This window comes from Oncorhynchus mykiss, chromosome 5, assembly GCF_013265735.2.
Source record: "Oncorhynchus mykiss isolate Arlee chromosome 5, USDA_OmykA_1.1, whole genome shotgun sequence".
NCBI lineage: Eukaryota > Metazoa > Chordata > Actinopteri > Salmoniformes > Salmonidae > Oncorhynchus > Oncorhynchus mykiss.
In genome coordinates this window covers 63337324-63353950 of record NC_048569.1, presented here as the reverse complement: position 1 = coordinate 63353950, position 16627 = coordinate 63337324, and the positions used below count along the sequence as shown (strand labels likewise).

Sequence of the window (16627 nt, the reverse complement as noted above, 5' to 3'; positions counted from 1 at the left end):
TAATGTGAGTGTGTGTGTGTCATCATGGCACAGGGTGGCACTTACGCCGGGTACTCGGGCACACGACTCTTGAAGAAGGGCAGGTCTTTGCAGTACTCGTTGTAAAGCCACTTGACTTTAAAATGCAGGTTCATGTAATCCGCACTCTTACACAGCCGGTTCTTTTCATGCTCTGAGAGAGAGAAGAACGAGAGAGGGGAGAGAGAAAATGAGAGAAAGAGAGAGAGAGGAAAGACAAAGCTCTTAATTAAAGAGCAAATGAGCCCAGAGGGGTGATCTATTCTCCGCCATGTAGCGCTAACAGGCTAATCGAGAAAAGCCCTTATGCTCTGGCAAACCGCCTCAGTGCCAATAGTGTCATATCTGCTTGTAAACGCACCCTGACAGCCCCATAAAAACAGAAGAAGAGACTAAGACTGTTAGGACAGAGCTAAACCACTGGTGAGGATGGTGCGACTTCATTCAGTGCTCACCCTCCATGGCATACTTCATATCCTGAGCAAACAGGTTCCACATCACCTCGGCACTGATTTTACCCACGTTGAGCTCCTGAGGAAACCTACGCGTTGTAGACGGTAAGAAACACAGAGTTATGTATTGATGTAGAGGAGAGAGACAAAGAGAGAGAGACAGCGAGACAAAGAGACTCAGAGAAAGAGAGGGACAGACTCACTGGTTGAGGCAGGGTGTGTAGGAGTTCTTGTCCTCTTCTATGATGGACACGATGAGGGTGATGAGTTTGGACCAGAAGTCCAGGTTCTTGATGCTGGGACCCTGCTCTTCTGGGTGATCCACTCCTGGCTTGGCCTGGATAAAACAAAACACACTGAGTCACTGGGATACTTTCACATTGGCTACTATCGTAGCTTAACATGCAGACATAACTCAAGAGTTTCAAGTTAATCAAGAGTTTGAATTGTGCAGATATCAAGTCAGGATTCAACCCCATTCTGACTCTCCTCTATTTTGCTCAATAGTTTGTCCATTATCTCTCTCATCGCTACCGCTCAACTCTAATGAGCTGATGAACCCATCAAACCACATGTACATGGTTTAGTCCTTTGGAAAGAGCTGACAGTCAGAAAAAAGTATTCCTACCACCGCAGGGGTTCAAAATGAAGAATTATCTAGCAAAGAATTCAACAAAATATGGGCCCCTCAGGATGGAAGGTTTTATTCAAAAGGAAAAATTTGCTTTTGAAATTCATGAAGGGAGTCCGAATGAATCGTGCCACTTTAATGAGGCAAAACCAAGGCTTGTAAATCCCTATCTAAATCCTGTACAGGCTTGATGGAGACCAGCCTGAGGTGTTAATGACACGGACAGAGACACACACACACCGTCACAGAGCGCACACACACACACACACACACACACACACACACACGCACACGCGCACACACACACACGCACACACACACACACACACACGCACGCACGCGCGCGCACACGCACGCGCGCACACAGCCTACCGGATCTGTCTGGTACTCCCGGCTGTAGAGCTCGTGACAGTTATTGAAGATGTATTCATAGGTGGAGTTGAGACAGGCCTTGACACAGTCCTTCACCACCTGACTGGCTCTGGGGGGACTCTGTAGCTCCTGGACCTGAGGACAGTCACAGACAGAGAGAGGATCCTCAGACTAAGAAAGCCCCATACAACCACACTCAGTCAAAGGAACTCAGTGAAGATGGATGTCTGATAAGAGCACGTAGTGTAGCGATACTGTACAGTGCAAACAAGAATAGAGACATGTGGCACCAACAGAGTAAAGAATACGAGTAGAGGAACATGTATTGACCAGAGCAAAGCAGAGGCGATCCAAGCTGAGGAAGATGTAAAGAGAGAGTTACCTTCATCCTGAAGAAGGTGATGCTGGTGAGCAGGTCCACAGTAGACTTGAGGTCCTGCAGCCTCTCAGAACTGCTGGCTGGGAAGTTATTCTGTTACACACAGAGAATAGAGCAAATCAGATCAAAAATCACATTTTATTAGTCACATGCGCCGAATACAACAACCTTACAGTGAGATGCTTATTTACGAGCCCCTAACCAACAATGCAGTTTAAAAAATACGGATAAGAAATAAAAGTAACAAATAATTAAAGAGCAGCAGTAAAATAACAATAGCAAGACTATATACAGGGGGGTACCCGTACAGAGTCAATGTGCGGGGGCACCAGTTAGTTGAGGTAGTATGTACATGAAGGTAGGGTTATTAAAGTGACTATGCATAGATGATAACAGAGAGTAGCAGCGGTGTAAAAGAGGGGGGCAATGCAAATAGTCTGGGTAGCCATTTGATTAGATGTTCAGGAGTCTTATAGCTTGGGGGTAGAAGCTGTTTAGAAGCCTCTTGGACCTAGACTTGGGGCTCCAGTACCGCTTGCCGTGCGGTAGCAGAGAGAACAGTTTATGACTAGGGTGGCTGGAGTCTTTGACAATTCTTAGGGCCTTCCTCTGACACCGTCTGGTATAGAGGTCCTGGATGGCAGGAAGTTTGGCCCCAGTGATGTACTGGGCAGTTCGCACTACCCTCTGTAATGCCTTGCGGTTGGAGGCCGAGCAGTTGCCATAGCAACCAGTCAGGGCAATGCTCTCGATGGTGCAGCTGTAGAACCTTTTGAGGATCTGAAGACCCATGCCAAATCTTTTCAGTCTCCTGAGGGGGAATAGGTTTTGTGCTGCCCTCTTCACGACTGTCATGGTGTGCTTGGACCATGTTAGTTTGTTGATGATGTGGACACCAAGGAACTTGAAGCTCTCAACCTGTGCTCAGTCCTCTTTTTCCTGTAGTCCACAAACATATCCTTTGTCTTGATCACATTGAGGGAGAGGTTGTGGTCCTGGCACCACACTGCCAGGTCTCTGACCTCCTCCCTATAGACTGTTTCATCGTTGTCGGTGATCAGGCGCAGGCGTTGTCCCTGGTCGTGCAGTCATGAGTGAAGAGGGAGTACAGGAGGGGACTGAGCACGCACCCCTGAGGGGCCCCTGAGTTGATGATCAGAGTGGCGGATGTGTTGTTACCTACCCTTACCATGTGAGGGCGGCCCATTCGCACATAGGTGTTCCTTTTGTCCAGGTGGGAAAGGGCAGTGTGGAGTGCAATAGAGATTGCATCATCTGTGTTTCTGTTTGGGCGGTATGCAAATTGAAGTGGGTCTAGGGTTTCTGGGATAATGGTGTTGATGTGAGCCATGACCAGCCTTTCAAAGCACTTCATGGCTGCAGACAGAAGTTACCATACACCATCGCCAAATACATTTAAACTCAGTTTATCACAATTCCTGACATTTAATCCTAGTAAAAATTCCCTGTCTTAGGATCACCACTTTATTTTAAGAATGTGACATGTCAGAATAATAGTAGAGAGAATGATTTATTTCAGCTTTTATTCCCTTCATCACATTCCCAGTGGGTCAGAAGTATACATACACTCAATTAGTATTTGGTAGCATTAGCTTTAAATTGCTTAACGTTTCGGGTAGCCTTCCACAAGCTTCCCACAATAAGTTGTGGGAATTTTAGCCCATTCCTCCTGACAGAGCTGGTGTAACTGAGTCAGGTTTGTAGGCCTCCTTGCTCGCACACGCTTTTTCAGTTCTGCCCACAAACTTTCTATGTGATTGAGGTCAGGGCTTTGTGATGGCCACTCCAATTCCTTGACTTTGTTGTCCTTAAGACATTTTGCCACAAATTTGGAAGTATGCTTAAGGTCATTGTCCATTTGGAAGACCCATTTGCGACCAAGCTTTAACTTCCTGACTGATGTCTTGAGATGTTGCTTCAATATATCTACATAATTTTCCTCCCTCATTATGCCATCTATTTTGTGAAGTGCACCAGTCCCTCCTACAGCAAAGCACCCCCACAACATGATGCAGCCACCCCCGTGCTTCACGGTTAGGATGGTGTTCTTTGGCTCAAAGCCTCCCCATTTTTCCTCCAAACATAACAATGGTCATTATGGCCAGACAGTTCTATGTTTGTTTCATCAGACCAGAGGACATTTCTCTAAAAATTACGATCTTTGTCCTCGTGTGCAGTTGCAAACCGTAGTCTGGCTTTTTATGGCGGTTTTGGAGAAGTGGCTTTTTCCTTGCTGAGGAGCCTTTCAGGTTATGTCGATATAGGACTCGTTTGACTGTGGATATAGATACTTTTGTTCCTGTTTCCTCCAGCATCTTCAGAAGGTCCTTTGCTGTTGTTCTGGGAATGATTTTCACTTTTGCACCAAAGTACGGTCATCTCTAGGAGACAGAAGGTGTCTCCTTCCTGAGCGGTAGGGCGGCTGCGTGGTCCCATGGTGTTTATGCTTGCTTGTTTGTACAGATGAACGTGGTACTCCCAAGGATGAACCACACTTGTGGAGGTCTACAATTTTTTTCTGAGGTCTTGGCTGATTTCTTTTGATTTCCCCATGATGTCAAGCAAAGAGGCACTGAGTTTGAAGGTAGGCCTTGAAATACATCCACAGATACACCTCCAAATGACTCAAATTATGTCAATTAGCCTATCAGAAGCTTCTAAAGCCATGACATCATTTTCTGGAATTTTCCAAGCTGTTTAAAGGCACAGTCAACTTAGTGTATGTAAACTTCTGACCCACTGGAATTGTGATACAGTGAATTGTAAGTGAAATAATCTGTCTGTAAACAATTGATGGAAAAATGACTTGTGTCATGCACAAAGTAGATGTCCTAACTGACTTGCCAAAATTATAGTTTGTTTACAAGAAATTTGTGGAGTGGTTGAAAAACGAGTTTTAATGACTCCAAAATAAGTGCATATAAACTTCCGACTCAACTGTAGATCCACAGTGAGGTGTGTGTGTGTGTGATGTGTGTGTATGTGTGTGTGTGTGTGCAGACTATGTTGTATAAACTGGCCAATGCGGTAGTGCAGAAGCAGCAGTCTCAGTCTCTTCCACTGACTCCAGACTAAATTAAAACCCTCAGCTCTTCACCTCACTGACCCTGTGTGTATGAGGAGCTGCCAGCCCAATTAACACATCAGCCTTCTTTCTCACATCACACACAGAGAAAGAGAGAGAGAAAGAGAAAGAGAAAGAGAGAGAGAGAGAGAGAGAGAGAGAGAGAGAGAAAGAAAGAGAAAGAGAGAGAAAGAGAGAAAGAGAGAAAGAGAGAAAGAGAGAAAGAGAGAAAGAAAGGAGAGAAAGAGAGAAAGAGAGAAAGAGAGAGAGAGAGAGAGAGAGAGAGAGAGAGAGAGAAAGAAAGAGAGAGAAAGAGAGAGAAAGAGAGAGAAAGAGAGAAAGAGAGGAGAGAAAGAGAGAAAGAGAGAAAGAGAGAGAAAGAAGAGAGAAAGAGAGAAAGAGAGAGAGAAAGAGAGAGAGATAGAAAGAGAGAGAGAAAGAGAGAAAGAGAGCTAGATTGAATGAGAAAGAGGTAAATAAGGGTAGGTAAGGACACAGATAGAAAAGCAAACAGAGACAAATAGAAGAGTGAAGGTCAACAGTAGTACCCGGTACATGGACAGATCAATCCTCAGAGAGTTGTGGAGTTGGTCCAGGAGCTTCACAAATCGTTCTTTCTGTAAAAAAAAGGGGGGGGGGGGGGGGGTTAAAACACACCACAACACATTAGCCTAACAGCTAGCATATCCATTGGCTCACCTTTAACACTGGGTTGAGGCATTGCATTATATTTTCTGTCTCCATTCACCCCTCATTAATTTGGGGCGACTCACCCCGAAGTTGGATGCGGCGAAGCGGTCGGAGGCCGACACGTTGTTGGTGGCCTGGGTGGTGTGGGCGTAGTAGGCATTGATGTTGGCCAGCAGGGTACTCATTACCGCGGGAACCCCCGGGCACATGTACTTAGACGACAGGCAGGCAAAGTGACTGTGGGAGAACACACACGGCATAAACATGATCACTGTGGTATATATGAAGCGGACTCCTATAAAGGCCCGTGTATTTCCCTTGTGATGTTATACCCCAATATCGTCCTAAACACAACCGTACACCATGTGTCCTCTCAACACATTACAATCGGGCAATGTGTATGCTATTACTAAGTGACAGGGTACATTGGAGCTCACGTCATAGCCTGGTAGATGGATTCCACTCCGTAGCGCATGGCAAACTCATCCACTATCTCCTGAGGAGTCTCATCAAAGTACACCTTCCACGCATCATCCCCTTTAGCGTCAGGAATCTTCACAACGCCAGAGCTCTGCACATCTGTGACAAAGTGGAAGAGGTTCTGGGGAGAGAGAGGGAGGGAGAGAAATGCATGGGTTATTCAATCCAGACTATGATTTCAATGAGTTGAAGTGGCTAAAGTGGCTGAATACAGGGAGATGTCATTACGATCTCAGTGTGAGTATGTCTGAGCAGGAGAGCAGAGCAGAGCACGTCACACTCTATAACTGACTGACTGCTCGGTGATCAGAGGGTTGTTCATTTGAATTATTCATTCAGGCCTGGGCCGCCATTCATCACACGACTTTCATTAGAAATGGATCAAGTTGATTTCATGTTCAAATTCTTCATGCAAATTGAAACAAATGAAAAAGACCTAGTCAACTGCTGCCTTTAAAAATTGCAGTTCATTTGCAAAATTGTGTTTGTCTATTTGGGCTTAGAGAGTACAGAAGGATCAGAATCACGCAGTGTGACGACTCACCATTACAATGTGTTAAGCCATTGTGGAGATTAAGAGAATTTGCTACAGATCATCTATTTACAGTGTTTATTTTAGTCTTTTATGTCCAACAATAGAATACAAATAAAATTAAGGGGAAAAAACGAAAAAACTATTGGGCTCACAGAACTTGGAGAACTCTGATATAGGGCAATGCTCATTTAGAATAACTATGGTAGATCATTCCATATTTGAAGAAGGTCAGAGGGAGAACTAATATCTGTGGTATTTCATATCTGATGTGGTCTTAATGTTGATTGAGCAATGCAGACGGTGACACTTTTATGGGATATTAACTTCTGATTCATCTGTAACGGCCACTTCAATGAACGACTGCTACATCAGTCAGCTAAATGAAACAAGATGACTGGGCTCATTAATCTCACTTGCCACATGAAGGCATGCACACACACACACACACACACACACACACACACACACACACACACACACACACACACACACACACACACACACACACACAGAGCTTACCTCGTGCAGACAGGTGTATTGGACATGATATGGAGCGACTGTTTCCTCTCCTTTGATCTCTACATTGATGTGCATCCTGATGGCACCAGACACAGCTGACTTGTCTGTACGCTTGTCTGCAGAGAGGGACAAAAGACAAGAGTCTCAGTCAACACATATTAGAGTCAACATAACAATAACTATCTTTATTAAAGTCCTCAACCTTTCACCCAAATTAGTTCACCAAATGTGCCTCATCTAATGGATACCTAGAAAGTCATTTTATGGACTCAATGATTTGGTTTTAATTAATGACATTTTATTTTCATGTTAAATCGCCAGTTTGCAAACAATCCCTTATGGGATTAATTGACACATAGTATTAGAATTACAAGTAGAACATCAACAAAGTGAATGTTTCCCCAGGTCTTTCCCCTACTGACCCAGGTATTTCCCCTACTGACCCAGGTCTTTCCCCTACTGACCCAGGTCTTTCCCCTACTGACCCAGGTCTTTCCCCTACTGACCCAGGTCTTTCCCCTACTGACCCAGGTCTTTCCCCTACTGACCCAGGTCTTTCCCCTACTGACCCAGGTCTTTCCCCAACTGACACAGGTCTTTCCCCTACTGACCCAGGTCTTTCCCCTACTGACCCAGGTATTTCCCCTACTGACCCAGGTCTTTCCCCTACTGACCCAGGTCTTTCCCCTACTGACCCAGGTCTTTCCCCTACTGACCCAGGTCTTTCCCCTACTGACCCAGGTCTTTCCCCTACTGACCCAGGTCTTTCCCCTACCCACCCAGGTCTTTCCCCTAATGACCCAGGTCGTTCCCCTAATGACCCAGGTCTTTCCCCTACTAACCCAGGTCTTTCCCCAAATGACCCAGGTCTTTCCCCAAATGACCTAGGTCTTTCCCCAAATGACCCAGGTCTTTCCCCAAATGACCCAGGTCTTTCCCCAAATGACCCAGGTCTTTCCCCTACTTACCCAGGTTGTACCAGACGTCCATCTCTCCGCTCAGCGTGCGGACCTCAATGATGGTCTGACCCAGGAAGTCATCTGACTCCCTCTTGAACTTCTGTTTCACCCGAGACTTGATGTCATCATCCTCGTCCCACACCCGCACCTTGATCCGGTCCGAGGAGTTGTGGCACTCACTACAGGGAGAAAGAGAGAGAGAAACAGGAAGACGCCACTATGTCGTTTCCTGCTTGAGGGACCCACCAATCCCATCTATTCACATGGGTTCAGAGTTGGACATATGCATTAATTGTGACCCATTCATAACCTGTGAATACACAACCTTCAATGTCATTTCAGTCTAGTACTTTCTCTCTCTTATAGTACTCACAAGTGGAAGTTCTCCTCCCAGACAGGGTTGAGGTTGCCGTAGATAGTCTTGGTCCTCTTCTTGGTCTTGCCCACCTGGACCGTGACATAAGGGTCACTCGTGCCAGTTTTATCCTTGGCCTGAAGGCCCTGAGCACACAGCACTGTGGAGGGGACAGGGGGAGGGGACAGGCGACAGCATCAGGTGGTCAGTCTGGCTGGAGCATAGCTTGTTTAAACAGACGTCTAGTTTAAGAGGCTAAGTGGAGAGAGTTCGCCCTCCCACATACTCCCATTGACCTATTCAGATTATTTGCCTTTCCTACCTACAGACGGATATCTCTAATCCCTCCTCATATGGCCGTTCAAGGGATTTATCTAATCTGTCTCCTTTGTGTCAGACAGTGGCTCAACGGTCTACAGCACAGTATGACCTTTACAACAAACAGAACTGGAACGCAAACAAACAAGAGGAGACAGAGGGGGATGATGTGTGTCGTGACTCGTGATGGAGTCAGACACCCAATGGCATCTGCCAGAGCTTTACAAATGAATGGTTCTGGACTCATACAATTCACAAAGGGTCTCAGAATAGGACTCTGCTTGTTTATCTTTTTACATCATAATGAATAAGATTATTTTTGTGATTCTGATAGCGCAGACCTGGTCCTAGATCAGCACTCCAACTCTGAAGCCCTGGTATCTTCCCCCCTCTCTCTCTCACCTGTGATGCTGATCTTGGCCGACCACTTGGAGGTGCCGTCCAGTACACTCTGTTTGATCTGCTTCATGTAGGTGACGTGAGTGGCTTTGACCATGGCAAACACCTCCTGGATCAGCTCAAAGATCTCCGGCTTGTTCCTCTCCCGGATCTTCATCCTGTCCTTCAGTACCATGATGATGTTCTGGGTTCGGTCCTCCGCCCCATGCTTAGAACTCTTCTCCGCTGCCCCTGAGGTAGACAAGAGCGATGAAGGTCAGATTTTATTTATTGAGTTACATTAGAAATTAGAAGGTTTTTGTGATGCTGCATGGAGGTCATGAACAGTTTTCATTGGGTTGAATGGGATAAATATTGGATGAACGTATACGAAGGATGCATAACATAAACCATGGCATCTATAAACACAGATTTTACTGTTATCTTTGTTTTATTGTTCTTTTATTCATCTCTTTTATTGCCTTCTGTTGTTTTTTAAAACTTCTTATCCTGCATTTTTTTGTTTTGCTGTAAAGTACGTTGCAATTTTAAATGCAGTTCAAATAAATCTTGATTTGATCTATAAGAGCAAATGTGCCCCATCATCAGAACACTGTGAGACAGAGTATGCAGTATGATTTATGGATGAGTACTCTGGCAGTATCTGCAGACCTGTGAAACGCCCATGAAGAGTTGGAAAGGTGGAGAGGATGTCAAGGAAAGACAAATGGCTTTTCATTTCCTTTCCAGAAAAACCAAACAAGATAGAGAGTGTCTGAGACAGCAGAGTGGGATGAGAGAATAAGAGGGAGGAGGACAAGCAGAGTGGGATGAGAGAATAAGAGGGAGGAGGACAAGCAGAGTGGGATGAGAGAATAAGAGGGAGGAGGACAAGCAGAGTGGGATGAGAGAATAAGAGGGAGGAGGACAAGCAGAGTGGGATGAGAGAATAAGAGGGAGGAGGACAAGCAGAGTGGGATGAGAGAATAAGAGGGAGGAGGACAAGCAGAGTGGGATGAGAGAATAAGAGGGAGGAGGACAAGCAGAGTGGGATGAGAGAATAAGAGGGAGGAGGACAAGCAGAGTGGGATGAGAGAATAAGAGGGAGGAGGACAAGCAGAGTGGGATGAGAGAATAAGAGGGAGGAGGACAAGCAGAGTGGGATGAGAGAATAAGAGGGAGGAGGACAAGCAGAGTGGGATGAGAGAATAAGAGGGAGGAGGACAAGCAGAGTGGGATGAGAGAATGAGAGGGAGGAGGACAAGCAGAGTGGGATGAGCGAATAAGAGGGAGGAGGACAAGCAGAGTGGGATGAGAGATGTAGGAGAATTGAGGGCAGAGTCTGAAGTACAACAGTCAAAGGAGCCTTTTAGTTAATAACCCTCTTATCCAAAGCAGCGGTCGGTAAGGTCCATTACAGAAGTAACCTCACACGTTTGGTGTTGCTAGTTACTACAAACCTCGAAACTATTTTTTCCCAACTTTATTTTTCATGTCTCACCGCTATATTATGTTTTAGCACCAACTGAAGAAAACTTTACAACTCACTGAGCAACATCAACATGGCGCTACTTACTTTGCAGGCAGTCAGCGTTGAGCAGGTCCTGGCACTTATCGTGACATTTGACCCCACACTCGGTGCATCTCATGCCCTGGCGGGCGATACCCCACAGCAGCCCCTCACACTCATAGCAGTAGGTGGGCGTGGTGGCCGTCCACACCTCAAAGTTATGGGGCGTGGTGCAGGAGATGGGGTAGATCAGAGCCTGTAGAGTCTTCTTGTACACATGGCTCTTCTACAAGAGAAGGAAACAGAAGAAGAGAGAGGAGTTATAGTCAGAGACTTAGTGGAATCTATGAGTACATGGAGAGAGAGAAAAACTAGCTGCATATAGTGTGAATAGAGAAAAGAAAGAGCCAGAAACGCACCAGTTCCTCGTTATTGAGAGTGCTGGACGCCATGGCTGATGTAATCCCTGCCTTCCTGGAGTTCTGAGCCAGGGACTGAGGTAGGCCAGGAAGGGGAGTAAAATAAAGGATGGAGTGGATGACAATGAAAGAAGAGATACGTTTGAAATATAGTAGTTCGGTGCATACTGTGATTGAAATACATTCAATAAGGGCTTTTAAAACAAAGTAACAACTTCGATTTTACTCAAAGAGGGAAGTATACTTCTGTTGATACATACTTTAACATCTTTCAACATAGTTTGGATCAGAATACATCTCAGTATGCATCTAAACCAATAGGGCATAATGCAGTCTAAACCAATAGGGCATAATGCAGTCTAAACCAATAGGGCATAATGCAGTCTAAACCAATAGGGCATAATGCAGTCTAAACCAATAGGGCATAATGCAGTCTAAGCCAATAGGGCATAATGCAGTCTAAGCCAATAGGGCATAATGCAGTCTAAGCCAATAGGGCATAATGCAGTCTAAGCCAATAGGGCATAATGCAGTCTAAGCCAATAGGGCATAATGCAGTCCAGCTGTATTCTCCCCAAGTGTTGATATAAGAAACAAGGGGTCGTGGGTATCTGAAATGAAAGTGCTCCAACATTCCCTTTTCATTTGGAACCCAGTGTTACTCACCATAGCCTGTGACCGTGCATGTGAAGGAAGGAGGAAGCAGAACGAGAAACAAGTGTTAAAAGGGGCATGTCAAAACAACTTTATAGCTACAGTCACAAACATGGCCACAGTGGCATAGGGGTGATTTCAAAACAGATACAGGGTGGCGGTGATAAATTAGCCAAGGGAAAGGATAAATAACTCGATGATTTTGTTGATGAAACACTGGGTTTCATCCAGTGTCTAGACCTATAAATCACACAAGATGAAAACGAGGCATGTAAACAACTTTGTACACGGCTAGGACAAAGGCCCTTAGCGACAGAGTGGGAAATGAATGTACTTCCTTAGCAATGTTGAAGGATAGACACCATTAAAACACAGAGAGTTAGGACACTGTCTGAGAGAGAGAGAGGTAGTCAGCATTAGGAGAGAGAGCCATCGTCCTGCACATACTTCTGTGTCTGAGAACACTGGCTGAATATTAGTCTGGCTTTGTTGCACATTCAGATTCGGTTCCACTCAGCACATTACCTGGTCTGGATGAATCAGACTCAGGCAGTTAGTGTGTGTGTATGCGTGCGTGTGTGTGTGTGTGGGGGGGTGTACAGTGTGACAGTAAGCTGGATTCATAGAAACAAAGTGCTGAGCTATTTTGTCCGGAATGGTAATTCTTCATTACAGCTCACGTTGGAGCCGAGCCACCTGAGCGCTGAGCTGGCAGTATAGTCTGGCAGGCCTTCAGCTTATCAGAGCTATTCAACTCAAAACTTGGAAATCAGATCAATTGGCAAGGATGGATAGAACAAGGACAAGGCCATCTATTTGGTGTGAGTTTAATAGCCTAGTAAGCACCTGCTTTGACAGCTACTTAAACACTCTGCTCTGCCATTACTCCAGCTGGAGCCCAACAATGGTACTATTCCTCTGTATAATCTACTCTATTCAATCTTTAACGGGACAGATAAAGACAGCTATACTCTTAGAAAAAAAGGTGCTATCTAGAACCTAAAATGGTTATTTGGCAGTCCCATAAGATAACCCTTCGAAGAACCCTTTTTGGCTCCAGGTAGAACCCTTTAAGTTCCAGGTTGAACCTTCTGGGTTCTATGTATAACCCTTTCCACAGAGGGTTCTACATAGAACCCTAAAGGGTTCTACCCGGAACCAAAAAGGGTTATACTTGAAACCAAAATTGGTTCTACCTGGAACCAAAAAGGATTCTACTTGGAACCAAAAAGGGTTCTCCTAGGGGACAGCCAAAGAACACTTTTTTTCTATGAGTGTTCACGTACAGTACAGCAGGATATAACTATCCAGGATTATTTTCTCCACTCTCATCTAGCATCCCATTGGTTAACATACCACACCCCCAGGGTGAGCAGTCAGAGAGAGGAGAGGACAGAGTGACGCTCCCTGGGAGGTGTGGAGGGCTAGAGTCTGACAGCCTCTCCAAGGCAGGCCTCAGTGGCCATCTGAGACCCCTGACTCTGGGTTCTTCAAGTAGAGACAGAAGGGCAGGGTCGTCCCCCTCAGGGCACAACAAGGAAAGAAGGGGGGAAGAAAGAAAGAAAGAGAGTAGAGAGAGAGAGAGAGAGAGAGAGAGAGAGAGAAGGGGTGAATGTCGAGTGACTATATTTAGTAAGTGGTCAGGACTTACACTGACCAGGTCCCTGACCAGAGGCATGGCTTTCCTCTTGCGGAGGTCCGGCATGCTGTCGATGCTATACAACGCCCCACCCACCCTGCATGGGGAGAAACCCCATAAACACAGCACTCCTATTATCACAACATCCCCTTCCACCACTAACACATAAACACACTGTAAATTACAGGAACAAACCTGGTCCCAGATCTGTTTGTGCTATATAGCCATGTTTGTATGACAATGGCCATTTGCAACACAAACAGATCTGGGACAAACTACACTCCAATTATTTACTCAAAATGTCATGCAGTTTTGTTCTTATTTCATGTTGTGAAGCTTTATTAGCATACTTGTGGGTGTGATCGTGACAGACACTTACCCTGCTGATAGCAACAGAGAGCAAATCCCAACCGACTCCCCTCGAGCCTGTGGAGAGACGGGTGAGACAGGGTGAGACAGGGTGAGAGGGTGAGGAGTGATTGGCACATAGTATGCCTCGAAATGGTTTTATTAGGTCGTAGTACATCACATATCTGCCCCTGTCTGTCCCGCCACAATAACAAAGATTGAGTCTCCCACAGTTTATTAATATAAAATCAAGAAGGATGTGTTTAATTGGGCAGAAAACAGTCCTTAATGTCAGCCATAAAACATGGAAGAGAGACAAGAGGGCGTTGCCTCGGGTGATTTCACTGTCCATTGACGTCAGTGGGGAGGCCTTTGTGTTTGAAGGCCATGGTTGAAAGTGGATTTGTGACAGATCCTTATCTGCAGTAACATTCCAGTAATTCTATCTGTGCTCTAACAGGAAGACGTGCTCCTTATCTCTCTGTGTGTTCAGAGCACGGCACAACAACACTGACATTCACGTTATTGTCACCAGCAGCGCTCACAAGCAACCACGGACACACCCACCTGGCAGTCGTTTCCAGCCCTGGCCCATCAGAACGGACAACATGCATATCGCTATGGGGTGGCAAAAACAAAACTGAAAAGAAAACAAATGAAATGGCACACAAACAGGGGTAAACAAATACAAATTATCTTGACAAAATAAAGCCAGGCTAAAACAACCACTGGATCACAACTTAAAAGGGTAATATAAACTGGAATTAATGATTAAGAAGTGAATGAAACTAAACTGAAGGGGCACAGATGTCAGAAGATACATTTCAGGGCAGGGACATATGAAGGAGTGACAGCATTATGGTGAGAAACATAGCAGGCAGCCACATAGAAGGTCCATCCATACACACCCACCTGCACCAGCCTGGTCTCATAGACTAGACATAACATAGTAAATGGAAATCTGGGGAACTAAAATTTGAATGATATGTTACATTTGGTCACATAAGAAAGAAGGTTAAAATGAAAGGAAGGCTGTTGGTCGGGGAGGATGGGTGAGCGCATTAACGCAAATGTCTAGCAACCCAAAGGTTGCGTGTTTGAATCACATCATGGACAACTTTAGTATTTTGGCTAATTAGCAACCTTGCAACTATTTACTACGTTTTAGCTACTTTGCAACTACTTAGCGTGTTAGCTAACCCTTCTCCTAACCTTAACCCTTAGCCTAGCTAACGTTAGCCACCTAGCCAATTTTAACCACAATAAAGTGGAATTTGTAACATATTATACAAAATATAATTCATAACATATCATATAAAATATAATTCATAACATATCATACAAAATGGATGATGGACATTCACAAATTAATATTATATGAAACGTAACATCCTACTAAATGGAGGGAGAAAGATTTCCGTTTACTGTTACTTACATCTAACTCTGAGTCCATGTCGCACGTACACACACACAAACACACACACACACACACACACACACACACACACACACAAACACACACAAACTCCCCACGTACACACACACACACACCCCACGTACACACACACACACACACACACACACACACACACACACACACACACACACACACACACACAAACACACACAAACTCCCCACGTACACACACACACACACCCCACGTACACACACCCCACGTACACACACACACACACACACACACACACACACACACAGTCTCACCTGCTGTAGCTGTAGTCGGACCTTGCTGCAGAGCCGTTGCCAGTTGGCCCTGGCCCGGTCTGGTCCAGGCTCCATGATGGGCCTTTGATAGCTGGGAGGGAAATGTACAGGGGATTTCAGACTGGTGCTCATTAATTGTGAAGATACTTAGATGGTAGAAAATGATCGAACTTCGCTCTGTTTTAAAGGCAGTAGTGGATAGTAATAAAAGTCTATTGTAGTACAACGTAATGTGTAGAGGGGAAAGTTGTAGTAAATAGTTGTGGTAATAGCGTAGCAGACAATGGTGTCAGGACAGCATTACTATATAACTACAGACGTGGATGGTTGAGGGTTCACCTGACAAGAGGAGTCTCACTCTTCTCTGCTGGGACTTCTGCTGGGGGACTCTCCACCACAGGGACCTCCTGCTCTAAAGACAGAGGCTCTTCCTCTTGAAGGTCTAGGAGGATATCATCCAGGGCATCAGACACTGGAGGCTGGGTCTCTGGAGCAGGGGGCTGGGTGGTGGGCACCGGGGGCTGGGCAGTGGGCACCGGGGGCTGGGTGAGGGATGGATGGATCATGGGAGTAAATGGAGGCTTGGTGGAGGCTGTGGTGACAGGGGGCTGGACAGGGGGCATGGTCTGGGCCTGGGTGGTGGGGGCCAGGGTGGGGGGCTCGGGCTGCTGCTCTCTCAGAGAGGCTTGTTTCTCCAGAGGGGGCCTGGTGATGGAGGCCTCGGGGGCCAGCGTGGGGGCTGTGCTGGTGGGGGTGGGGGTGTAGGGTGGCTCCTGGTCCTCGCTGAGCGTGCCGTCCAGAGGGTAGAGATCTTCATCTTCGTAAATGATCTCCTCCTCTCCCTCATAGTTGTACTCCCCCTCTCCCTGCTCGGGCTGGTAGAGCTCGCCCTCCTCATCGTAAATAGCCCCCTCCTCTCCTCCATCTTTGACATAGCCCCCTTCGTCACTGTACACCACCTCGGGCTCATCGGGGTCCCAGCCAGCCGATTCCTTGTCGTAGCTGACAGAGGAGTGGCAGGAGTGGTAAGAGTCGTTCTCATCGTAGAGCTCCACAGAGCCTCTCAGACTCCCCTCGTTCTCAGGGCCAAACTCCTCACTGAGCTGGGAGCTGCCTCGGCTCAGCTCCCCAGAGGAGGCATAGCGACTGCTGCCTGTAGGACT

At 46.1% G+C, this 16627-nt stretch overlaps 1 protein-coding gene across 10 annotated transcripts in view; it reads right to left on the bottom strand.

The window, feature by feature from the left end:
- unc13a (unc-13 homolog A (C. elegans)) overlaps nt 1-16627 on the bottom strand; it is a 53677-nt gene that overhangs the window by 22265 nt on the left and 14785 nt on the right. For all 10 annotated transcript variants that reach the window (XM_036978039.1, XM_036978043.1, XM_036978041.1 and 7 more), the window contains 19 exons: nt 15804-16625; nt 15465-15555; nt 13773-13819; nt 13406-13490; nt 11767-11772; nt 11101-11175; nt 10748-10967; nt 9196-9423; nt 8494-8635; nt 8130-8299; nt 7162-7277; nt 6065-6228; nt 5711-5864; nt 5486-5554; nt 1856-1945; nt 1474-1608; nt 674-807; nt 474-559; nt 46-172 (listed from right to left, as the gene is read on the bottom strand). In XM_036978039.1, coding sequence (XP_036833934.1) covers nt 46-172; nt 474-559; nt 674-807; nt 1474-1608; nt 1856-1945; nt 5486-5554; nt 5711-5864; nt 6065-6228; nt 7162-7277; nt 8130-8299; nt 8494-8635; nt 9196-9423; nt 10748-10967; nt 11101-11175; nt 11767-11772; nt 13406-13490; nt 13773-13819; nt 15465-15555; nt 15804-16625 — 2961 coding nt within the window. The remainder of the gene's footprint in view (nt 1-45; nt 173-473; nt 560-673; nt 808-1473; nt 1609-1855; nt 1946-5485; nt 5555-5710; nt 5865-6064; nt 6229-7161; nt 7278-8129; nt 8300-8493; nt 8636-9195; nt 9424-10747; nt 10968-11100; nt 11176-11766; nt 11773-13405; nt 13491-13772; nt 13820-15464; nt 15556-15803; nt 16626-16627) is intronic.